A 26079-nucleotide genomic window follows, 5' to 3' on the forward strand; every position below is an offset into this window, starting at 1 on the left:
CATTGAGAAAAAATGTAGAAATGTTAAAAACAAAAAATCTATAAAAATCTAGGCCTCATACAAAAAGACAAATGAAATATATCAAAATAGCACATAAACAGTTGTTTCTGGGTGGTGGGACTATGTGTAAGGTTTTCTTCCTTTTGATTTATCCACAGTTGTATACATCATCCACACAATCTGTAATAAGGATGTTTATTATATTGGAAAAGATTTTGGTAATTGAAAATATAAACAGATGAGGAAAAGAAAATATGGGAATATTTTCCCAGCAGAATAGAACAATTTGTTTTCTCTGAAAGGTGGCCACTCGTTCCGTTTGTGGAGTGTATATGCTAAATCCCGTGTCCTGCCAGCCAAGGCTTTCTCCTTGCTATGGCATCTTGGCTTGCAAGATCAAGTCTTATAGCCATTTGAGGCACATTAAAAACTAAAAGGAAACCCCAAACATTTAGTGCTTGATTTTTTTTTGGAAATTTAATCTTCTTTCAGTTAAAGCTGAGAAATTTTTTAAATTCTTTTTTTTAAAAACATTAAATCCAATTTTAATTGTACTACTGATTAAGTGGTGATTTTTGAGATCACCATGCTTGTGAAAGCTTTAAACATATTCAGGGACTGTGAGCATAAGTAATACTCTCCTCCTTTCTCGTTTGTTGTGTCCTTACCAAAGACAGACTATCACCGAAAGGTAGATAAAGAAAGTACTGCAGTGTTCAAGCTTCTAAATGGCTAGTGACTCGCTTGCAGAAGGTTTCAGGCTGACCTCTATGGCATGATGGGCTCCGTGTGTCATCAAAACCTCTTAAGATTCTGAAGCCCTGGTTCCATGGCTACCAGGGACTTGGGACCTCGTATTAGGAAGAGTATATATCTGTTGTGTTTTATCCTTGTGAGCCCATGTGACGGCCAAGACACTGGTCGGGTCAAGTGTCACCTGCGTCCAGCACATCGTGCTGCTGACGTCTTGGACACTAAGTAGAGTTCTAAACAAGGCTGGTCTTTACCTCAAGAGGGTCCTTACTAAAGCTCAGTCTCTACAGTTTCTCCCATTTGCAGTCTTTTTTCCGATAGAGTCCAATTCTAAAGTAGCTACTACTTTAAAAGAAAATATAAGAAATAAATTTTGGCTTGTGTAATAATGCTTATTAACCTCTCTTGGAGGACATTTCAATGGAATTTCAGACATTGTTATTAACTAATGGGGGAGAGATTTTAGGAGTCTGGACTTCCCACATATTCCATATCCTACTCTAGTGATTATAAGGCTGGCTTAGGCTGAAGGCTGTAGCTGTACAAGATAACTTAATTCCTAATTTTTCAACATGGGCCAAAAAAACAAAGGAACACTAAAAAATTTCAGATAACTATTGTGGATTCTAAAATCTCTAACAAGCATCCATGCCTGAAGAAAGCTGACCTTTTTTTGTTTCAGGTGTCATTTGTCTTTTCAGCTCAACACTTCAGGTCATGAGTATATGTCACATTGTTCAAAAAACTTCCTGATTGACAGAAGCTCTGTGAAACAATGTCAGTCTCTAGAATTGAAATGAGAAAAATATAGCTTTAGTGTGGACTGTACCAGCCATCAGATCAAAATAGCAGATATTTTGATTCTGTGGTTCAGAGGTCACATACTATTCAGCCCTCAGTTATGGACTGGGAGAAAGTTAATGACTGGTGTATGATGGTTGGTCTCTTCCTATCTGGGCTCTTCTAGTCAAAGACCAAGTGTGACATTTTCATTATCCAAAATCATTTTGCAGGAAATAATTTTATAATAGCTTTTTCTCTTATTATACAAAAAGAAATGGTTTCTATCTCCAGTTCTGGTCCAGAATTATCATTTTAGCAAACATCTACAGAGTATTTTGTTTTGTTTTGTAATATGTCTTAGGCAATTCAGTTGTGTTTCTTTAATATTCATTCTCTGTCAATTTTGAGAGATGCTTCAAGAAGGCAGTCTGTGTTATGGAAACATTACCTGGATGCTGTGGATCCAACTTTATAACTCTGGCAAGTCAAAATTTCTGAGCCTCAATTTCCCTTGTCCACAAAAAGAAGATCCCACCATCTGTCCTACAAATCTCATAAGGTGTGGTGAGGATCAAATGTAATAATACAAGTTAAGGTACTGTAGAAATAGAAACTATTAATAATAATTATTTAAAAAGTTGAAGGAATTTTTTTAAAGATTTTATTTATTTATTCATGAGAGACAGAGAGAGAGAGAGAGAGAGAGAGAGAGAAGCAGACACAGGCAGAGGGAGAAGCAGGCTCCATGCAGGGAGCCCGATGTGGGACTAGACCCTGGGACCCCAGGATCAGGCCCTGGGCTGAAGGTAAGGCTAAACCGCTGAGCCAACTGGGCTGCCCGAAGGAATATTTATATAAATTTATCTTTATAGTATGACCAGAGCTGCAGTCCTTCACTCATAGGCTAAATACAGTAGGTTTCAATTTTGGTTCTGCTGCTAACTAGACATGTGACCTTGAACAAGCTATTTAACCTCTCAGACTCAGTTTCTTCCCCTGTAGTGCCTATTACTTAGGGTTTTTATAAGTATTATGGACTATAATGATGTCAAGTATAGAGCAATATGTGTGACTGACTGCAATTACTATTATCACTCATCTGGGTTAAATAAAGTCTCACCAACTAGTTTAATAATTTTAATCACAGTCGACAGCCATTTTGAAAAATTATGGTAAACAAAAGTGTTTTTTTAAAACAGAGTTAATGTTCATGAGTAATTTGAATTATTCAGGAATTATTTTTGCTGTATCCTTTATTTGACTCGAGAAGTATTTATAAGGAGTGTTTAATGGTCATTTCTTTATTTTAGAGAGAACATTTCTTTTAGGTATGACTCAAGTTTGTTCCACACAAAAGTACCATTGCAATGTATTTGATTTTTTTCTCTTGTGTGCATTTATTTGATAAATCTCCTATGAGTCAGGCATTATGTCTGGATTAATGCCAGAAATGCAGATGCAGACTAGAAACTGGCTATCGTAGGAGGGAAGGTATCAGGGAGAGTCCTGAAACTGTCTCTTTGCCTAAGCTACTTCAGTTGATGTGACTATGAATAACTCAGGTGTAGTCTGGGTTGGAGGTGGGAATTATGCCCCGTTTGTTCCCAGGGCAGCCCATTTTAGGTCTTTGACCTTTCCAGGGGTTCCCAAGCCTCCCCTCCCCCACATCATTCCAAGCTCTGCAACACTTAGGTAGTCTACTGCCAGGACGACTCCAACCTGTCTCCTGTCCGGTCCCACCTACACACCTAAAGCCAGTCCAGAACCAAGTCAGGCTTATTTGTTCCAACCATCATGGCTGATTAAATTTTCATTTCTATGGAGCAGCAGCTTAGAGTGAAGAGAAATAAATGTTGGCAAAGACGCACTTTAAAGTGCTCATTAGAATATAGACACAGACTGGGAACTTCCTAAGAACTGACGGAGAATATTCCAAGTACTGAACATTCTATTTTTTCATTATTGCAAAATTAAATTTAGAACAGAATAAATTGGGAGATGATTTGCCTCATAATGCGTGTGTGACTAGAAGTTGAAATTTGAAATTAGTATTACAAAGCAAATCTAATCAGAGTTTAAAATACAAGAATACTTCAAGATAACTTCAGAATGCTAAGATTAGTACATGTAGATTTTGTAAAACTCTACTATAATATTCTTTTATAGTAGTCTACCATGATCTTGTGCATCTATTAAAATTTGAAAGCCTGAGTATGAATGTATTAAATCATTTCCAAAGTTTTCTAAGTGATCATACTGACGTCGGGTAAAGAATGGAATGTTGGGCTTCACTGCTTTTTATTATTTACCAAGTATTTTTCTATTGTTTCTATTACCAGACACAAATAACTAAAATCAATTCTCCATATTATTTTCTAATGATTTCTCGAAGTCTAGATCTGTCATATTTATTTCAGCAAGGAACCTAGTTTGGTTCAGGAGATAGTCCTGTAGTAAATGCGGCGATAAAACACTGCCTACTGCCCACCTCAAGTTGTATTCTGGGTAAGGGTTACATCTAAATGTGTGGAATAATAGACCAGCCCTTGTCCTTCCTATACTTTAATTTTGGGGATAGAGAATCACATATGATCATTCTTATCAGTTGATATGTACTGACACCCTGCCATATGCAGAATTATATAAGATACAGACATAGAAACCCACCCCCTAAACTGTATGTTACTGTGTTCATTCCCTTCAAACTTCATTTCTAAAATGGGTATTTTGAAAATAAAATAAAATAAAATAAAATAAAATGGGTATTTTGAAATAAATGTACATCAAGAGAATTGCAAAAAGGGTAATCTACAGAATGATATTCATGTCAAGTGTAAGGCAAAGATGTTATTTTCCTTACTGGGAGCTGTGTACATTTTGGTTCATTTTTTTTTACTGTTTAATATACAAAATCAGGAAGGGATATTTAACTGAAATAGTTCAAATGTTCCTGAGTTTTCTTTATCCTTGAGGCTAGCAGCTTAGTGGTCTCTGAAATATTTATAAAAACTGCTGTCATCTTTGTCTAATAAAAGCTGGTTTTTAATTAGATACAATTTTTAGAATATGCAAAAAGAGGAGGGAGTGAGAGATCTGATGGGTAGTTATGTGAATTTAGGTATTGGGATTTTATTGTACCCGAGGAAAAAAAGCTACATAATTTTCCTATGTTTGATTTCTATTATTTCTTTATAGTTCTTTACTCTGGTGAATTAGCAAAAAATACTGAGAAGTAGAAAAAGCTTTTTATTTAGGACCATGTCATATCAATTTGAAGATAAAAGTATCAAAAGTAACATTATATTTCCTACCATGGCAGTCAAATCATTGGAGTTTCTTTTAATCAAACTTTAATAAGCCAGAGGCCTAGGTGGCTCAGTGGTTGAGCTCTGCCTTTGGCTTAGGTCCTCAGCTCATGGATCTCAGGCTCCTGCATCGGGCTCCCTGGAGGGAGCCTGCCTCTCCCTCTGCCTATCTCTGCCTCTATCTGTATCTCTCATAAATAAATAAAATATTTAGAAAAAAATAAAAAATAAACTCTAATATGCTCTTACAGAGGTACAGAGACCAAAACAATATCTCTTTTGAATTGGGTGGACTTTTTTGGCCACAAAGCAGACATGCAGATGGACACACTCAGACCCTGGACATAAAATGGAGCAAGACCGTGCCTTCTGCAGGGCTCCTCCCAGGGTTCAGAAGCCTTCCTTGAAATAGAATCTTGCTGAAAACAAAACAACACACACGCATACACACAAATCAACAATATGTGCATTACACCTATTATGTAAGTATCTGTTTCTTCCTGGAGTGAATCCCTTGGTTTAAGGATCTCTGCTTTAGTTTTGCACATTGCACATCATTTTCTCCATCATCATCCCCCAAAGTCTATATTCAGTGCTCCTCTTCGTGGGTTATTTTGTTAGGTCCCACTCAGATCAAATCTGGAGGAAAGTGTTCCTACCAATGAAGAGTTTACAATTCACATCTCAAGGAAGCCCCCCCCCCCCCCTGCCATCCCTCTCTTCTTTACCCTGACCCCTCATGGTAGAAACCCAGTTTATATTTTGGCAAGAACTGGATCAAGATGGTCGGAGAGTTGAGAACAACCCTTCCTTAACATTTCCTTCCTTAAATACCAATGTTCTGAAAACATCAGAATGTTATTTCACTGTTAATATTTTCCTGTTGTTAAAGTGATTTTAAGATGAAACTCAACAAAACTCTAAGAATGACATACATATGAATAATCAAAGGAACAACACTGAAAGCTATTTTCACCTCTTCGTTTTTCTCGTGTTAGATCTAAAAGAAACTTAAAAAGGAAAACAAACCTTGTAATTTATTACTATCTTTGATATGCAACAGATTGGTTTTGATGTTCATTGATCTAATATAATGACAAACTTTAAACTTCACTGGAAGCAAAGTTCTCTGAATGCTTTGATCCCCCAGAATTATTGCATAGAATAAAAAAAAAAGATCTCAAGGAAGAACAAAATACTGATCTGAATATTCAGTCTACATAGCTTTAGAAAAATGAAAACACTTATGGATTTTAAAATATCCCTTGCCTAGTAAAATTTTCTTAGAATACATTACCTAACGGCAACCTGTGGCTAAAAATAGTGAATGGAATATTGTTTTTTAACAAATAGAGTGTTGAAGTGTCCTGCATCAAAACTCTAGTCCAGAGGAACAAACATCTGCCAGAAATCTTAAGAATCAAAGACTTATAATGAACATTTGTCCTATGAGTTTGTCTCATTTGTCCCATGAGTTCCCCACCCATGGAAATTGACAGGTATAGAGTTGGGTATACAAAACACAATCCTTCACATCTGTTTAATAAGCCATCTGTCTTCTATGAACTTTACAATTTATTCTTTCTGATTACAAAGAAATATCTCTTACTTTTTAAATGAAAAGTACATAAAAATACAAAATAATTTGAAAATTTTAAATATTTCTCTCATGTGATTCTATTAGACATAGAGTACCTGCAGTTGAGATCAAACTGTATATACAATATTATATAATGTGTTTTTTCTTACTATAATGTGATGATTTCTCTGTGTGCGTGTCATTCTCTATGTAGTACACAAGGTACACCACAGTGTGCTAAGCCAGTCTTCTGTCATTAGATATTTAGGTTGTTTATAGTTTATAAATAATACTGCATTGAACAGCTTTGTGGGTAAAGTTTCTGTTTTTTAGAGTTCCACTTTAGGAAAGAGTCTGAGAAGGGATTACTGCATCAAATAGTAGGGGGCAGCCCTGGTGGCTCAGCAGTTTAGTGCCGCCTCCAGCCCAGGGCCTGATCCTGGAGACCAGGAATCGAGCCCCAAGTCCGGCTCCCTGCAGGGAGCCTGCTTCTCCCTCTGCCTGTGTCTCTGCCTGCCTCTCTCTCTCTCTCTGTGTGTGTCTCTAATAAATAAATAAAATCTTTAAAAAAATAGTAGGAATGGTGTCAGAGTTTTTGTCATGTACTGAAGATTCCTTCCTTACCGCCCCCACCTCAAATAAATAAAATAAAATCTTTTTTAAAAGGAAAGAAAGTGAGTAATTACTTGCAATAAGTTACAAGAAAGACTGAGAGCCTTACTACACAAAACTCTCTTACGAATTATCAAGGAAAAAATAAGCCTCAGGAAATAAATGGGCAAGGGAAATAAATCAGAAACTGCCAAAGTGGAACTACAAATAGTTGATAAATATTCAATAAAATACTATTTAAAGCAACAATATATATTCATCACCAGAAGATTCTTAAGTGAAAACTATTTAAAATTTTTTTTAAATTTATTTTAGAGAGAGAGTTGTGTGAGCAAGAGGGAGAAGCAGAGGGAAAAAGACTCTCAAGCAGACTTGTCACTGAATGCAGAGCCCAAGGCAGGACTCTATGTCACAATCCTGAGATAATGACGTGAGACAAAACCAAGAGTTGGTTGCTTACTGACTGAGCCTCTCAGATGCCGCTTAAGTGAAAACTGTTTAATAATTAACTTAGATCACATTTATTTTCTTTAAGAATTTAAAGCAATTTAAAAATATAATTAATGACATAAACATTATTTTTAAGGTAAAAAAATAAAAACAAAGCCAAAATAAGTTCAAAGAATAAGCCTTCTAAAAAAACTACTGACACTAAATCAAAATAGATACTTCTGCACAGCAAAGGAAACAATCAACAAAACTAGAAGGCAACCTATGGAATGGGAGAAAGTATTTGCAATGTGTCTTTTGATAAAGGATTAGTATACAAAATATATAAAGAACTTATATAACTCACAAAAAACCCACAAATGATCCAGTTTAAAAAATGGGCAGAAGACATGAACATTTCTCTGAAGAAGGTATCCAGATGGCCAACAGACAAATGAAAAGATGCTTAATCAACATCACTCATCATCAGGGAAACACAAATCAACGCCACAATGAGATATCAACTCACAGGTGTCAGAATGACTAAAATTAAAAACAAGAAACAAGTGTTGGTGAGGATGTGGAGAAAAAGGAATTCTCTTGCACTTTTGGTGGGAATGCAAACTGGTGCAACCACTATGGATAACAGTATGGAGATTCTTCAAAAAATTAAAAATAGAAATACAATATAATCCCACTACTGGGATTAGAGGGGCAGAGGAAGAGAGAGAAGGAGACTCCAATGAGCAGGGAGCCTGATGTGGGACTCAATCCCAGGACCTTAAGATCATGACCTGAGCAGAAGGCAGTCACTGAACCAACTGAGCCACCCAGGTGCCCCACTAATTTTCGTTCTGATTTTGTATCATTTTTAACTTCATTATTTTCTTTGTATTTATTTGAGAGAACGAGTGGGAGAGAGCACGAGCAGTGAGAGAGGGAGAGGGAGAAGCAGGCTCCTCCCTGTTGAGCAGGGAGCCCCATGTGGGACTTAATCCCGGGACCATGTGATCATGACTAGAGCCAAAGGCAGATGCTTAACTGAGCCACGCAGGTAGGTGCCCCCATTTTTAACTTTAAAAAATTCCCTTGTTATTTCATCAGAGTCTCTACAACAGGCTTTAGAACCACGCAGTCCGCAAACTGATGGATAGTAGAATTGATAATAGTAGTATTATTTGTAATTTCTTTAAAACCACTTAAGGCCCATATTAGTCATCTGTGATACTCCATTGGCTTTACAAACTATTCTATGCCAGTGCCAAACTGAATTAATTATTGTACCTTATTATGTTTAGAGAAGGGGTACTTAATTATTATCCTTTTACCAAAACTACCTAAGCAATCCTTACCTTTTTATTTTTCTGGGTACACTTACAATTATTTTGATAACATCCCCCCAAATTTCTTCAGCATTATGTATTTTATTAAATCTGTAAATTGACTTTGGAAGAATAGATAACCTTATAATATTCAGCTTTCCATCTAAGAATGTATCTCCCTGTATTCAACTTTTCTTTTAAGTATTTAGCAAAACTTTATGATTCTATTCATATAGTTTCCACAATTCTCTGGCTAAGTTCACACTTGTGTATTTTATATCTCCTCTTGCTTTTGTGAATAGGATCTTTTGCCATTATTCTTTACAGTGATTGATGTCAATGTATACAGTAGCTATGGCTCTATATTTAGCCATTTTTCTTAATTGTTTTCTTTCTGTTTATACATATAAAGCCTTAACAACTACATATAATAATAGTTCCTTCTACTATTTTCCTGTGATTATTTCTCAAATATTTGTTTCATGTTTTTATTCCATTAGCCAATGCTTGTAAAGCCAAGGTAAGTGATGCTGATGATAATGGGCCTCTTAATTTCATTCCTGATTTTAATGGGATCCCCTCGAGTATTTCCCCAATAATAATATGGCTGTTGGCTTGATATAAATGCATTTTTGAACATCCATTTTCCTATACCTAGATTTCTAATGAGTCAAGAGTGAGTGTGAAATTTTAAGGATTAACATTTCAACATATATTGGGATACAGTCGTTGGACTTACTTATGTGACTGTATGATTATTATTAAAACATTTCTTAATACTAAACTATGCTTTCATCCTGATAAAACTAATGAGATGATGGTATACTCTTTTTCTTTTCATTGTGTCAAACTCAACTTGCTGGCATTTTATTCAAGATGTTTGCATCTGTATTTGGGATTGATATTGGTCTTTAGTTTTCCTTCTTTTTGTATTACTGCACTGAGGTTTTTATATCATGGTTTTCTATCTTCATAATTAATTAGATAACTTCCAGAGTTTTGTTACCCTTCAAAATAGTTAACATAGCAGCAATTATATGATCTAAAACGATTGAAAAATAATAGTTTCTATTTATTTATATCCTGAAACACTCCAAGGAGAATGTTTTCCAAACCCTATGTAAGGGGATAAAGTATAACTAGGACAAAATAAAGCATTTGTAGAGATACTGATACTAAAAATGTGAAGAAAAATTCCCTTGAGATTACTTACAGGCTATGCTGCATGATCTAGTCACCAAAGCCCTCACTACCACCCCACACTAATGAGGCTGTTTTTTTTTTTTAAATAATAATATCCTAATATGAAAGCTGAAGGCATAATATCAAAGTATAATTAATAAAACTGGCAATGTGAAAAAAAAAGGAAAACCATCTCAGGTATGTAGCAATCTCCCACATGATCTGCCACAGGTGTAACATTCAGAGTACCAAATGGATGTATTGCCTGTTCTTTGGGGCCTTCATCAATAGTGTTTTAGTAACAACTGAGCTTTTTTTAAGGAATGAGCAGTAGAATGTTTGAAGTTATAATCACTCACCACCAAGAAATTAGGGTGCAGATTTTCGGTATAGACGCCATGGCTTTGAGCCTCAACGGCAGAGGAGTGGCACTGCCATCTTCTTGCAGGCCGCGTACCCGCCCGTGGCTACTCTGTGGGTCTGAGCAGTGCCCCTCATTGCTGCGTCCATACACGGGATCTTCTGTGCCCCTGAGAACCTGTAGAATGACTTTTGCCTCAAATGGCCTTCCGCCTTGCACTCTCCCTTCCATTCAAGACCTTGACACCTCTATTTGTCATTCAGCTGTGCCCTGAATTGAATATCGCTTTGCTTTGTCTTGCCCAGAACCACCCCACCCTTCCTCGGGGAGCCAGGCCCTACCCTCCTGTTGCTAGGTGGCCCTTTCTCACAATCTCTGTGGTCCTGGTGGGCGTGTGCATCAGGGTGCCCTTTGCCTACTCCTCCACTTGTCGTGTGCCCCAGCTGGGGCCATTCAGACTCTCTTGAGAATCCCAGGTTAGTCACACAAGGGTTAAAGGCAGAGGCAGCTGAATCATTCCAAAGACAGAGCCCTAAAAGAGGCTTCTCAGAGTTCAGCAATCTCCTGGTTCCTGTCTTTCCCAGGCCTGGTCTTCAGTTCTTCCTGTGGTTCTGATTGACTCACTTGTCTTCCAGTCTCTCACCTTTTTTGGCCTAAGTTAGTCTCAAATTTATTTTCTGTTGTTTGCAGACTCTGCACTGTACAGGCCTTATAACTGGATTGAAGCTCTGTGTAGCCCCTTTGGATTGTTCTCCCAGTTGTACTGTCTGCTGGCTTGTCACCTTGGCTACATTCCTGGAATCTGTCTGTTAGGTCACACTCCATGCTCTGCAGCTTGGAATCCAGGCCCGCCCCACATCTAAGACCATCCCAGGGCCCTAAGGGCCCCAGCCCGTGCCTTTCATCCTGGCAAAGGAGACCAGGCACAGTGCCCTGAGTTTCGGGGGATTTCACCAACCTGAACTTTTTTTTTTTTTTTAACTATTTATTTGGCAGAAGGTGGAGGAGGCAGGAGCAGGGCAGAGAGAGAAGCGGGCTCCCTGCTGAGGAGAGATCCTGATGTGGGGCTCCATCTCAGGACTTTGCCTTCCTGACCTGAGCCGAAGGCAGATGCTTAACCGACAGCCACCCCGCCAACCCAAACCCCTATCACATCTCTGCTGTCCACTTCCCTGTGTTCTAAGCAGAGTTTTGCCAACTTGCTGCCCTTGCTCTAAGGATCTTCAGCAAGCGCCTTTTTTATATGCAGACGTTTCCAGGTAAACGGAGGAGGAGGTACCCACCACGGAGACAACTGTGCCTCTGGCCTGCTCTACCAGGAGAGTTTCTACTGGCCCTGGGACCAAGGCCCTCTGCAAGAACACATGTAGCAACTTGTGATGGTGGCACTTCAATATTATTTTGCCTGCTGAGAATCCTTTTGTTCTCTGTAAATAAGAATATGGAGCCCTGCCTTCTCTAGGACTCTGAGGTCTCCACATGACAACCTCTAAGACCACTGTCTGTACCCACTGACTTTGAGCTGGGTGTCCCAGGGGGTCTGAATCTTGTCTTCTTCTGGAAAGGTGCACGTATGGTGGCTGTTGAATTTCCATTTTGCCAAAGTGACATTAGGCCAGTATGTTAAGGTGCAGCCATCCTCTGGTGTCTTACAAACTCTGTGTTCTGTGACTCTTAGCCTAACCTATCAGGATGGTATACCAAGGAAATCTCTTCACTGAGCATTCTGAGAACCAATGATCTATGATATCGTCTACCCATTTCTGTGCGTTTTCTGCGTTGCCTCTAGGAAAACCTAAGGAAATGTGTTTTGGGGATCTCTTTAATGGAAATTCTGGGCAACTTCTGTTCTCTGAAGGGGTCTCTGAACGTACATTCCCAGAAAGCCTTTAGAAATTAGTTCCTTCTTTTGGAAACAGGACTTTTGTGGCATTAAGGTGACCTTTGAGGTGTTGAGTCAGAGAGACAAGATGAAACCCACCATACTTTTAAGGGACCCCTAGTAACCTGATTCTGCCTCTTGTGGGATGAATGAAAAGGAGGTGGGAAGAAGGAAAGAAGCTTCTTCTTCAGCAGGTCAGAAAGCAGACAATTGCCTCACAGCCCCAAACACTGAACTTTTGGTAACCTACGGCTTAGTCCTCACGCCAAAATGAGACTTCCTACTCCCTCCCTGGGAATTCATAATAGCCTGGGATGAGCTTGAGTTTTTATCAGTAGTAGAGGTGGGAATCCACCTAAGCCTCACCTAATCCACCTGGCCCTGTTATCAAAGAACCCTTCATTCTGGGCTGCCACTCCACACAGAAATAAGCTTAAGTTTTAGTAAGGGAGATATAAGATGCATAATTATGCAGAAAATGGTTACTACAGCACCCAGAGAACTCTTCTTGGGACTGGGAATGGAATAAAGTCATGGATAGTTAAAATATATATATATATATAGCTTTAGTCTAAGTGTAAAGCAAGAGAAAACATGAATTAGACTTCTAAGACTAAATGTTTCCATTTTAACATTCATGGTGTTGCTACCTCTTCTTTTTTTTTAAAAAAAGATTTTATTTATTCATGAGACACAGAGAGAGACACACACAGACATAAGCAGAGGGAGAAGCAGTCTCCCTGAGGGGATTCTGATGTGGGACTTGATCCTAGGATCCCGGGATCACGACCTGAGCTAATTGAAGGCAGACGTTCAATCGCTGAGCCATCCAAGTGCCCCATGTTGCTACCTCTTGAAAGAAAAAGCAATTTGTGACCCAAAAGTTGGTCAGGACCAATATGTATGGATCATGCTAAAAATAGAAAAATAGAAGTAAACCTAACTTTCCAAGAGCTAACTACATGATAGTTAGATCATATGGGGAAATCAGCATGTCTATTATTAAAATAGAAAGCTGAGTGTTAGAACACGAATTTGGCACAGGAAGATCATGCAAGAAAAATTCTGAACATGAGAACAATAATTCTCCATTGAATAGGAAAATGATTTAATAGAATTTAATGTATTAACAAACCTGTAGTAGATTGTGAAAAAGGAAAATCCAGGCGGTGATAATATGAGAGACCCAATGGGAATATTCATATGTGAGCTATAAATCATTTAGATATAAATGATCTATAATACTTATTACAGAGCTTGGAGCAGCAACAGAAGTCACTGAAAGAAAAAGAGCAGGAAAAATTTCAAAGAGATTACTTTTGCCACAAAGTAGGTGTGTGTGTGTGTGTGTGTGTCTGCTTTAATCTAAATCAAATTAAAACTGTAGGAATGCTGGAGGTTTCTCAAGATGTTGTACTATTACCCCTCCAAAGAAGGCATTGCAAAATTTGAAGTTCCACATCCCTCATACAGAAACATTCTTGATAAGTCTCATTTTGGAAAGAGGAGTTCAAGAAGGAATGTAGAACATTAATTAAATGTTTGACTAATTATTCAAAATATATATAGCACCTCTCAAATGGAAAGCATTGTTAGAAGTCTATGGGCTTTCAAAGGCTATGGCGCTTCAGGAAATGAGGCAGGACACTGTATAACCAAGCTGATAAGTAATAAGGCCATATACAAAGTAGAACCTAAAAGCTATCAAGAGTATGGAGTTGATTATGTCTGGCTTTGCACAATGGTTGTCTCAGTTTGGGTTTAGGGTTTGATTACATGTGGTTTACTAGAGAATTGATCATGTGAGGTACAGTAGGCAGGTGAAGAAGCGAAATAAGGAAGGGAGGAAAGTCAGTAATTTGTTGACTAAAAAATTGGTCACCACTATGGCCAAATGGGCACTATCCTATCGAAAACCCTCTGAGAGACTGTATAGAATGTTCTCAGAATTGAACCTCCGTGGGGCAGTACATATCTACCAACTGCCATCCTTCACTGACAGTTCCCCAGGCCCACTATGCAAGCACCGGGATGGGATGGCTGAGGTCAGAGAACGGCCAAGTCATCCCATCCCGGCCACCTGGTGATTTGATGCTTCCCCTGTGCCCAAGTCTCTCTGAGATAGAAGAGCAGGCCGAGGCATTTACACTTTACTCAGAGACCCGACCCAGTCATCGAGAGACTGGAGCAAGTGAGACGCCTACCCACAGCCATGCTTTCTCCCAGGCATCTCTAAACTAATGGCCAGGCACCACATGTCGTGTGAAGTGGCTCCAGTTTGCTCTGCCACCATTCAGGTGTCGGGAGCTCCTCTTCCCGGAACTGAGACCTCAGGAACCCAGCGCCCCTTCTGCGTCTTATCAGTAGTCACACGCACGGAGGTTAGACATTGTCTGGATGACAAATCTACTTTCTTCTAGATACCCAGACACAGGGAGCAATCTATATAGAGAGGTATGATTATGGGCCCGCAGAGTACACCCAGGGTGCAGCCCTGAACAGATTCATTTTCTTTAATTCATCTCTCTCCTTCTTAGCAGGAAAGTTTTCCAGACATGAAATTCTGCTTCTTTTTTGCCAACGAGTGTCTCTTGTGGATATTTCTGCTCCCTTCCCCATCTCTGCCCGAGCACAGACTCCCAAGTGACATGTTACCTTTCCCTCTGAGCCACCAGTGGAAGCTAGAGACCTCTTCAGATTCTTGTTTCCTGACCCTGTCTGGTGCAGCTTCTTCCCTGGCAGTTTGAGCAGAAGGATTCTTCCAGAATCTGAGTTTTCACTGAGTTTCTTTTTTTTTTTTTTTTTTCATTTTCAGCCTTCCATCTGGACCCTAAAAGCTTTCCTTTTGCTTACTAAGATCCTGAAGCCATTCTGGCTTTAAGAAAATATTTGCCAAACACCTTCTATGATTTCAGGACCAACAGATGAAGACATCCTTCTTGTTTTCTCAGCAGAAATGAACTCAACACACAGCTCGGTTTAAATCAGTAGACATTTGTGGAGAATCTACTATGTACCAGATACTCTTTTTAGAGTTTGTGGATAATGTACGTGTAAGAATGTGTTCAGCTGTGAGTAAAAGAAGTCTACCCAGAAGCTAGAAAGAAAGGCATACACTTCTATCTTATAATTGTTTTTTCATAGATCTTAAAAGACCCTGCAAGGGAGTAAAGGAGATTGATAGCATGATGTCTGGCAGCAAGGGAAGGGACTGATAATTCACAACCCTGCAGTCACAGAAGTTCCAAAGAGGACATTATTTGGACATAGCAAATATTCCTCCAAATACTCCACCTCCCTCAGGGCATATGAGATTGAATTAAACTTAATTCACTATTTCTTGAATATATTTTGTAGTCAGTAATTATTATTAATCATGATAATGACTATTGACATTAAGGCTTTAAACTCTAAACAAAATGTAATCAATCTAGTCAGGAGTTAGATTTGGTACTGCAATGACATGAATTTCAAGCCCTTCTGTAAAATATGAAGAAATGTGCTCTTAGCATTTTGTGTAAAATAATTTTGTTAAATATATGGTACAATAAAAAAAAGATTGATCCCTAAATAAAATCAAGGTTCTTTAAGGAGGGAGGAAGGTGTGTTATATGTGTGTGGAAGTTGGATTTGATGTTGATAAGACAACCAGTAAAGTTGGATAGGTTGATTTGGTACCTTTTCAAATATGGTTGGTTATTCCTTATAGTTTCCTATCACCTGCAAATATTTATAAACTTGTCTCTAGTTTTCTTCAAGTAAAGAAAGAATCGTGAGTAGTAATTCCAACACCTGAAGTTTTTTTCTTGAGGAAGGACTGATGTTTCTTCTGTTATATCTGCTGACTCTTCTTCATGGTGTCATCCTTCCTTGTGTGTTTAGTTGTTTTGTGTGCTTCATTTTCTAGATTTCATTAAAAGCTTACTTGAAGGAATATTTTTTGAAGTCTAGGATAAAGGAGAGCTCTTCCAGAAAGTATTTTCTTCTGCCAGAGTACTGGGAAATTACCAGCCCAAAGTTAAACTGAATTCATAGTTTCAGGAAAATTTGGGGCTGCAAACACAGCCACCAAAGAGGGACTTAAAATGTTTTAATAAGGCATTCTAAAGTCCAGGTACAGAACCCTTCTTGCTTAGGACTAAGGGTAGTACTGGTTGCAATGAAATCTTCATGTGCATTAAATTTGTGAGGATTAAGGTAGGGTTACTGTTTAGGAAGTGACCCTGAATTAGGAGCTAAAATTGTTGGGAAAGGTGCAGGGTGCTGTGGAGGTCTGAGCATAGCAGCAACAGTATAAATTAACCCAAAGAAGTAAGATCCAAAGCTATAGGTTTTAGTGAGAAGCAATGAACAATGTCCTGGAAGCAGCACTGAGGAACAAGACACTACCTTCTTATCTCCTGACAGAGTGATACAAAAGCTGGAGAGGGAAAAACCAGCCATCATTTGCCAGGGGTGTGGAAGCAGCCTCTCTAGGGAGAGAATCAGGCTTCCATTAGAGCAGGAAGTGAAGGGAACTTTCGGAGATGAGACTGAAGACATAGGGCATTTTGCTAATGGTGGAATGTGCCTTCCAGAAGGCCAAAACAGAAGGTTTCAGGAGCTGGATAGGGAGAAAGGGACATGTAGGATGTGTTCAGTCTTATGAGTGTTAAAATGCAAGATATAAGAAATGCGCTTGAGATTCCCCAGCTGCTTGTGGTAACCCACATACATAGGCATTAAGGGCTTCATGAGATTAACGTTGACTGACTCCCCAACTGACTGTTGGGGAGGCTGTGAGCATTAGGGGTGAGAAGGGTGTCTGCCTCCTTATTAACCCTTGATGATGAAGGTGAGGAAAACTGGAGCTGTGCAGCCTTGGTCCAAGTGTATGAGGCTCTCTTGAGGTCTCTGTTCTGGAAGCCAGCTGCCAGTTACCCTGAGCTTGCAGAAACATAGGACTAGCACTCAGAGGCACAAACTTGGGAAAACCTCACTCTGGCTACTGGAAGGGGTGGGGCATTAGCATTTAATCTACGCCCACTATGTGCTAGGCTGTGCTTCTTGTGTATGTTATCAAATGTAATCACTACAGCATCTGTACTTAGCAGATGTGAAGACACATCTTTGATGCTCCGTAGGTGTGTTTAATGGCTTATTTTCCAACCATGCTCAGCAGATTCTGCACTGTGGAATAGAATTCCAGATTGGTAGGAGGGTAGTGATGTCAGAGCTCTAGGATTCTGTGGGAACAATGCAGGTTTCCCCTTTACCCTCCATCAGTCCCTATAAGACAAGAGTTTTTAGGACCCTAAAATGAGAGCGGTTATGGTGGGCAGGCTGAAGAATCTATGTGTCCCATCATCATGACAAAATATTTGATGTACAGCCTTAAAATACCCTCCTCCAACACAAGCTGGTCTTAAATCAGACGTTTCTCAAAAATACACAATCGGGAATTTTCCTGTAGGAGCTGTTATCTTCAAGTGCATCAAGACATGGAAACTTGGCAGCTAGAAAAATTTATATACTTTTTAAAGTATCTTCCATGGACAGCACAAGGAAATGATTGAAGCAAAAGAGAGCATAGCACAGGGCACATTGATCATTTGTGGTTTTCCGAACTTCTCTTGTTGGAGAAATAATCCATTGTCATGTGACATTTGGGGGGAAGGTTCTCAGGAGGGTGTCTGTCCATTTGGGAACGCAGTGGATCACCGGCATATTATGCAGCTGAGAGCACAAAGTTTCATATGTAATATGCAGGCAATCTGGATAAGATTTATGATTTTTTTAATTTCACAATTTCATTTCCAATGCTAGATTTGTAGGCATTCCTATGGGATATATTTTCCTTCTCAATGTAACAGCACAATAATTTTAGCCTAAATAATTATTCAATTTAAATAATTTGCTTATGCAGAAGGATCGATGAAATGCAAATAAGCATGTTCCCTAATTTTCATGTTCCCTGACCACCTTAGGGCACCACATATAGTTGCAAACTGCAAAGCCTTTCATCGAAACAAGCCCCAAGCAGGTTTTCAAAGGCCGATGTAGTAAAGCAGGTGTAGGTTCAACAGGACGTGGGGGTGGGGGGGTGGGGATCATAATTTAGAGTTCTGGAGTCCCTGAAATGGCGACAAGGGGAAATTACAGGCAAGGACTGTTTCTATCTTCCTCTCTCCACAGTTATCCCGCAGAGTGACACAAAGCAAGCCAGGGAGCTCACGTTCCGACACCGCGCGGAACCGAACCGCCTCCTTCCCGACCCGCTTCTCTGGGCGGGAGGCCGCCTGAGCGGCCTCGTAGCTCTTCTCCGCCACGCAAGTGCGCGTAAAGTCGTATTTCCGTCTACACGCTGATCCGTTCACCCATCCAGGCGTATTTACACGGACAGGGCACACCGGCCGAAAAGCTGTGCGCGTGTGCCTGTGCGCGGCCCCCGCTGCCCCGCGCCCCGGCGCTGCGCTGGGTCGGCTTCGGGTCCCCACGGCGGGAGCGCGTCTCGGGGCGACACCTGCCGCCCGGCCGCCCCGGCCCGGCCCGCGCGGGCGCCTCGGAGCGACCTGGGGACGCCGGCTCCTCGCGGCACCCGGGTGGCAGCACGCGGTGGGGGGGGGCGCCGAGAGCCCGCTTCCCCCAGCCGCCTCCTGCACTGGGGGAGCTCAGCCGGGGCCTCGAGGGGGGAGACAAACAAAATTACGGAGCCTCCCTCCCCTTTTTAGATATTCAGTAGTTCCCCCTAAAAGAGCTACCTGCTCTGTCCGCCTGTGGATCCGCTGTCTGGGCGCACCTAGCCCTAGGGAGCCCTCAGACGCCCAGCAAAGTTTGCTCCCCACGTGTCCACTCGACTCGTCTGCCAGTGTGGACGCGGGGGGGCGCTGGTCAGCTCGGCGGCCAGGTGCGCCGCGGAGCCCGCTGGCGTCAACGGGTCGGCCCGGGCCCGGAGGGGGCAAACCTGGGTGCCGGGCGCCCGCGAGGTCAGCGCGCAGGACTCCCGGTGGTGTCGCGGGACCACACTAGGGCGCCGTCCCCGGGCGCACGCAGAGTTACAGCTAGGGACCAGTTAAGGAACCCCCCGCTGAGTCCTCCGAGGGTCCTGGCCACTGGTGGGGTCTCCAGTACCCCCCCCCGGCCCCCCGGGCCCGTCCCGCCATGCGCTCCCGGGCCCGTCCCCCACGCCCCCCGGGCCCGTCGGCCCGCCCCCCATGCCCCCCCGGGCCCGCCCCTCGCCCCCCCCCGCGCCCCATGCCCTCCCGTGCCCGCCCCTCGCCCCCCATGCCCCCCCGGGCCCGTCGGCCCCCCGCCCCCCATGCCCGCTCCTCACCCCCCCGCCCCCCATGCTCCCCCGGGCCCGCCCCTCGCCCCCCATGCCCACCCCCGGGCCCGTCGGCCCGCCCCCATGCCCCCCCGCCGCGCGGCGCCCTGACTCCCGCCCCGCGGCGGCCGGCACTGCAGCACGGCGGGGGTGGGGCGGGGGCGGGAGCGGGCGGGGAGGGCCGCGGCGCGCCCGCCCGAGCACTTTCCCGCCCCTCCCTTCGCCGCTGACACGCTCGGCGGAGTCGCCAGTCCGCGCGCTGCCGGCGAGAGGGGCGGACGGAGGCGGCCCGGGGAGCGAGCGGGGCCGGGATCCCGGCGGCGGGAGCGGTGAGTGGGGCCCGCGGCGGCCGTGCGGGGCGGGGAGCCGGGCGCCCGGCGGGAACTTCCGCAGCCTCGTGGAGCGCACGTTCGCCCGCGTGCCCCGAGGAGGCGGCTGCAGGCGCCTGGCGGGGCCCGGGGGCGCTTGCTGGGGCGGGACCGGGAGGTCGGGGTGAAGCAGAACCCGGGGCCCGGGCGCCCTCCCGGGTGCTCCGCGGCCGCGGTCGCAGGGGAGCCGGGGCCGGAGTCCCTTCGAGCCGCTCCAGCCCCGCCGGGCGTGCGACCGGCGTCCGCGCCGCAGTTGCGGTCTCAGCTCCCGGGCTGGATCCCGCTGCGGGCGCGCGGCCGGCGGGGAGCAGAGGCGGGCGGCCCCGCGCCCAGCCAGCCCGACCGACACCCCGGGGTCAGGGGCCGTCGCGCGTCCGCGGGGCCGCGTCCGGGGTGTGCGCGGGCCGGGGCCGGGGGTGGGGGCGGAGCACCGGGAGTCCCGCGGCCGGGCTGCCCCGGGGCCCGCGCCTCCCTCCCGCCGAGCGCCCCCGCGTCCCTCGGGGCCGTCGGCCGCTCCCGCTCCGCCCGGGCTCTGCGGCTGGGCCCTGGGGCTCGCGGCCGTCCTGCGGGATGCGCAGCGCGCTGACGGATTTGGGCAGCGGCGCCCCCGGCAGGCGCACAACCCCGGGACCTGGGGCGCCCGCGGGCGGCGCGGGGGGGAGTCACGGGGGGCGGCGGCGGGAGGGGCGCTCGCGTCACCGCTGCGTGGGCCCGAGTGCGGGGCGGGGCGGCGGGGGTCGGGGCGCGCGTGCGTCAGGGGCTGCGGGTGGCGGGGAGGCCGGGGGCGGCCGCGCGGTGCTCCGCGGGGAGGGGTCCGGGGGAAGACCGGTGGGAGGGGGCCGGGGCAGGCCGGGGGGGGGCCGGGGGCGGCCGCGCGGTGCTCGGGGGGAGGGTCCGTGGGAGGCCGTGGGGGGGGCCCGAGGGAGGCCGGGGGTCCGGGGGGAGGTCCGGGGGAGGCCGCGAGATGCTCCGCGGGGGGGGCCCGGGGGAGGCCGGGGGAAGCCCGGGGGAGGCCGCGAGGTGCTCCGCGGGGGGGAGGGGCCCGAGGGAGGCCGGGGGTCCGGGGAAAGCCCGGGGGGGTCCGGGGGAGGCCGCGAGGTGCTCCGCGGGGGGGGCCCGGGGGAGGCCGCGAGGTGCTCCGGGGGAGGTCCGGGGGAAGCCCGGGGGGGACCCGAGGGAGGCCGGGGGAAGCCCGGGAGGGGGGTCCGGGGGCGGCCGCGCGGTGCTCCGCAGTGCGCAACAGCGGGGCGCCGTGTCATCCGCCCCCGCAGGGGCGCCGCGATGGCCTCGGCCGCGCCCCCTCCTGAGCGCCTGGCTGGCGGCTCCAGCCGAATTCCCGGTCTTATCCCGGAGCATAGCCTGCGTGGGTCTCCCGGGCCGCCAGCCCTCTCGGCACCTCCCGAAGGGCCTCGCGCCCGGGACCCGTCTGCTGTGAAAGCTGCGGGGCTGGGGTCCCCGAGACTCGGCGGGGCGGCCAGGTGGGGCGGCCAGGTGGGCCTGCGGAGCCGGCGCTGCACGCCTCTCTCCTGCCACGAAATGTGTTCTGAGAGCGCTTCCCGGTAGAAAATAAAAAGCCCAATCCACGCGTTAGTTTTTGGAAGGAACCCCGCCTTCTGGAAGCCTCTGGGCATAGACTTCTCCACTGGCTTTGCTGAATGAGTCCAAAGCTTCATGATGTGTGGCGGAATGATTGGAAGGGGGAGGTGGAGGGAAGGCAGGAAGGCCAGAGGGAAGGCAGTCATGGGAGAGCTCAGAGACAAAGATTCTCACCCCCACCCCACGCATTAGTGACTTGCCCTCTCGGGTTCATTCCCCACATTTGACAAATGTGGAAAAGAGCTCAGACGATGTTTTATTACAAAGTTTTTTTAAAAAATTTTTTATTGGAGTTCGATTTGCCAACATATAGCATAACACCCAGTGCCCATCACCCAGTCACCCCCAACCCCCGCCCACCTCTCCTTCCACCACCTCTTGTTCGTGTACCAGAGTTAGGAGTCTCTCATGTTTACAAAGTTGTTTTGAGGACAAAAGATAATGGTCTCAGCTTTGTGCCTACAAATTCTCTATGAATGGAAAAGATTATGAAACACAGTCCCTTTAAGGGAAAAAGAAAACAGTTTTACTTTTTAAAAAATTCAGGAGACATTCACCAGTGTTGTTCCTTTAATGAAATTTAGCCTTCAATGTCAGCAAATGCAGACAATAGACTTTTCCTAACAGCCTTATATAGAATCAGATGCCATTAAGCTGCTGTCTGGAGAAGGGGGCGGGGGAAGCTCTGGATTACATCTGAGTGTTTTTGGTCATGTAGTAGAGAAAGCAAATTCATTTTTCATGACCTGATGACAGTCAAAGTTGCTTCTCTGGTGCGAGCAGCAGCCTAGCCTCAGAGCTTTTAGGTAAAAATTCTTCTCATTATTAACCCAGTCATATTCCTTAAATGTGGAGGGTGCCTCAGAAAACAGGGTGCAGTTTCCAGCCTTAAGGAGAGTACCACAAAGGGTATCATAATGTGCCAGATATCACAGGACCACGAGTCCTAGAAAACCCATTTCCTACAATTAGGGATATTATCTCTTACCATAATGTAAACTTGTTGATGATATACTTCATGAATAAAAACATGAGATTTGTCAAACAGCCTTGCTACCACTCAGCGTCGCTCCTCCTACACGGTGGCAGGTAGTCTATGAATGGTTAAAGTTAGGACACCCTTTGAATCCTGTGCATCTGTCTCAAGGGACAGCCTACCCTGCAGCCGGGCTGCTTCTCCGTGTTGCGGTGCCTTTTGTCTGACCCACGGTTCACAACAGTATATCCTTGTGCACACTTAACACGAACTCATCTAGGTCAGGTCTGCAGTAAACCTAAGAGAGATAGTCCCCTGTCTGTGTGTGGTTTTGGCACAACATTGCCAAATTGCCTTTGCTTTTGCTTTGCTTTTTCAATTCTGCCTTATGGAGCAACCAGTGTAAATGTTGCGGTGAATTGATTTTGGAGCTCCTTTCTTTATTTGACACAGCTGAAAGAACAGTGGGTGGTCAAGTTACTATTTTAATTCTTGCTGGAAATATGGTCCTAGTGGTGTATAAAGGCACCACTTATTTTTATCACAAACACCCCTTGTAATTAGGGACACTTGGTACTAGTTGCTATCATCATGGGTTCCCCTGGTGGGAAGAATTTTGAACCAGATGAAATAAAGGGAGGGCAATGGACTGGATGGTTTGGTACCTTCTGGTTCTAATATTCGTTCCCTCCATGAAATACAGAAATATATGATGAGCTATATTTAATTTTATTTTTTAAAATTATAATTCCAGTATAGTTCATATACAAGGTATATTAGCTTCAGGTGTACAATATAGTGATTCAACAGTTCTATACGTTACTCAGTCTCCTCATGAGAAGTGTGCTCTTTGTCTCCATCACCTTTCACTCACCTTCCACCCGCCTGTCCTCTGGTAACCACTAGTTTGTTCTAGACAAACTAGACTCTGTAAATTCAAACTAAACTCTGTAAATTCAAGAGTCCACTTTTTGTCTCTTTTTTTCTTTATTCGTTTTCTTTTTTTTTCGTTTTGTTTCTTAAATTCCACGTATGAGTGAAATCATATGATATTTATCTTTCTCTGACTGACTTATTTAACTTAGCATTATATACTCTAGCTCCACCCACGTTGTTGCAGATGGCAAGATTTTATTCTTTTTATGGCTGCGTAATACTCCATTGTATATATACTACATCTTCTTTATTCATTGATGGGTTATATTTTAAATTTGAACTTTGCTGAGAGGTAGAATATAAGAAGTGTTTTTTATTAACTCATTTTGTAATTATACATGGAACTATGGGCTCTGTTTTTGTAGAATAATAGATCTGTTAGATTTTGTATTATGCCATTATGATTATGGATTGAAACATTTTTAAAAGACCAAATTTGAAAAATAATAATCTCAGTTTGCTAATCTCAGTTAAAATAGATATGCAGATGAATTTAACATGACTATTTTATTTTATAAGTTGTCATTTTTAAAATATTTTACTTATTCATGAGAGACACAGAGAGAGGGGCAGAGACACAGGCAGAGGGAGAAGCAGGGTCCCTGTGGGGAGCCCTATGCAGGACTCAGTCCCAGGACCCCGGGATCACACCCTGAGCTGAAGGCGGACACTCAACCACTGAGCCACCCAGGCGTCCCTTATAAGATGTTATTTTTAAGTAATCTCTATATCCAATGTGGGGCTCAGACTTACAACCCCAAGATCAAGAGTTGCATGGTCTACTGACTGAGCCAGACGGGTGCCTCAACCTGACAAATTTTAAATGCTTTCTGTTGAGCACCCAGTATACACCATGGCTGTTACATCATTTCCTGTGCCCAGTATGTATTGCAAATGTTTAAGGCTGGAAACTAAGAACTACATTAATGGGCTTTAGTCTTCTCATAGCACTTGGGCCCTCTTATAACACAAGAGCACAGTGAGATTTATGACTAATTAGACAAAGTGCTTTTTCTTGTTATTTGTTACTCTTTGAAAATATTATGAATTAGACTCTTAGTATAGCCAAGTCCTTGGATGGTTCTTAGTAGTCCTGTGCATCATACTTTTCTGGGGAGCTTATTCAAATAGAGATGTCCGAGCTTCACGCTAGGTATTCTAAATGAGTAGTTCCATGGGTGAGCCCAGAATATGATGTTTATCAAGCTCTGCCAAGCAAGTTATATGTCATCATTAGTGGTCTACACTTGCAAGAGTACTTGAACTAGCAGTTGAAGTGTGACAGGGACCCAGAACACATGAGCTCTCTAGGCTGTGTTGCTCTTTTCACTATTTATTGAGTCTCTCCTTGAAGCTCTCAGAGAAGTCATCTTCCAACTGGCAAGACAGACATAACGACGACTAAGTTCTGTGGTAGGAGTCGGGGCTGAGTGAGTGAGATGGGTGGTTGGAAAGAACCCTGTGGAGGCAGTTACGGAGATGGTATCACAGAAGGAAGGGCATAGGCAGAAGGAGCAGCATTTACAACACGTTGCTCTGGCAGCAGAAAGGCTGAAAACCTTAGCATGGCCTTCAGAGCTCTGAATGGTCTGGCCCCTGCTCACTTCTGTAGCTTCATTTTGTTTAACCTCTAAACCGTTCCCATCCTAGCAACCTTCAAACATCAGCCCTGTCCTGCTACAGCAACCTCATCACCCGCTTCACCCTACCTCCACCGTATTAACTCCCGATGCTCTTTGTCCTTCGCTCATCTTCCCTTTCTGGGGCAGCTTCCCAACCCTCTGGGGTGAAAATTCTTTCTTTTCTCACAGTGTTCTTTTCTTTATAAATGAGGCTGTTGGAGAAAAATGGAATACTCCATACACTTGAATTCAGATTAATAAAACATTTCATAATCTACGTATGTCTCATATATTACATGGGACATACTTATATTAAAGTGTTGTTGTTTGTATGAAATTTAAATTTATCCAGGCATCCTGTATTTTCATTTGCTGAATGTGGAAACTGTTTTTAAAGCTCATTTTACCACTTTTTAAAAAGTAAGATTGTTTCATTTCTATCTTTCTATCCTGACTGAACTAATACTCCAAGAGGTCAAGGACAGAATTAGAGATAGGTTGTTGTTTTCTCTTGCTGTTTATCCCTAGTGCCTAAAACAGTACTTGGAGCATAGTAAGAGCTCAGTAAATTTCATCAGATGGATGAGCTGTTTGAGAAAAATGGTGTAACCATGGGCAAGTTTCTTAATATCTTAGAGTCTTAATTTCTTCAGCTGTAGAAAGATGATTTTTATATTTACTTTTAAGATTATGTGTAAAGGGTAAATAGAGAAAACATAAAGTTCCTAACGTGTTGCTTTGCAGGCACTGTACTGTAAAAGATGTCTTTTCTCTTTAATCAGTATTTGTTTTGTAACATGAAGGGATTCCTTCCTTAATATAAGACACCCTGCTTCCTTTTCATTATAATGCAGTCCTGTAAGTAGTCAAATGTTTCCTGAATATTTGCCAAATGCAAGGTACTCTGGGGATTGAGCTGTGCAGTTACAGAGGTCCTGTTCTCAAGGAACACCAATCTGTGGGATGATAACACTGAGGGCTGGTTCATGGGCCTTCAACGTGCACGGCCTCACCGGTCCTGACGTTTAGAAGAAAGACCTCGTGTTTGGTTTATGCCCTGCCCTCACATC

At 44.0% G+C, this 26079-nt stretch overlaps 1 protein-coding gene and 1 pseudogene across 1 annotated transcript; one reads left to right on the forward strand and one right to left on the reverse strand.

Moving 5' to 3' along the window:
- Nucleotides 1-18992: 18992 nt before the first annotated feature.
- LOC129521022 (proline-rich protein 2-like) lies at nt 18993-21138 on the reverse strand. Its single transcript, XM_055342223.1, has 3 exons — nt 20579-21138; nt 19624-20442; nt 18993-19248 (listed from the first exon to the last, which is right to left on the reverse strand). The coding sequence occupies exons 1-3, from the start codon at nt 21136-21138 to the stop codon at nt 18993-18995; spliced, it is 1635 nt and encodes a 544-aa protein (XP_055198198.1).
- A 22-nt stretch (nt 21139-21160) lies between these two features.
- The window catches only part of LOC129521023 (succinate dehydrogenase [ubiquinone] iron-sulfur subunit, mitochondrial-like), a 36636-nt pseudogene continuing 31717 nt past the window's right edge, over nt 21161-26079 (forward strand).

This window comes from Nyctereutes procyonoides, unplaced genomic scaffold (genome assembly GCF_905146905.1).
Source record: "Nyctereutes procyonoides isolate TBG_1078 unplaced genomic scaffold, NYPRO_anot_genome, whole genome shotgun sequence".
NCBI lineage: Eukaryota > Metazoa > Chordata > Mammalia > Carnivora > Canidae > Nyctereutes > Nyctereutes procyonoides.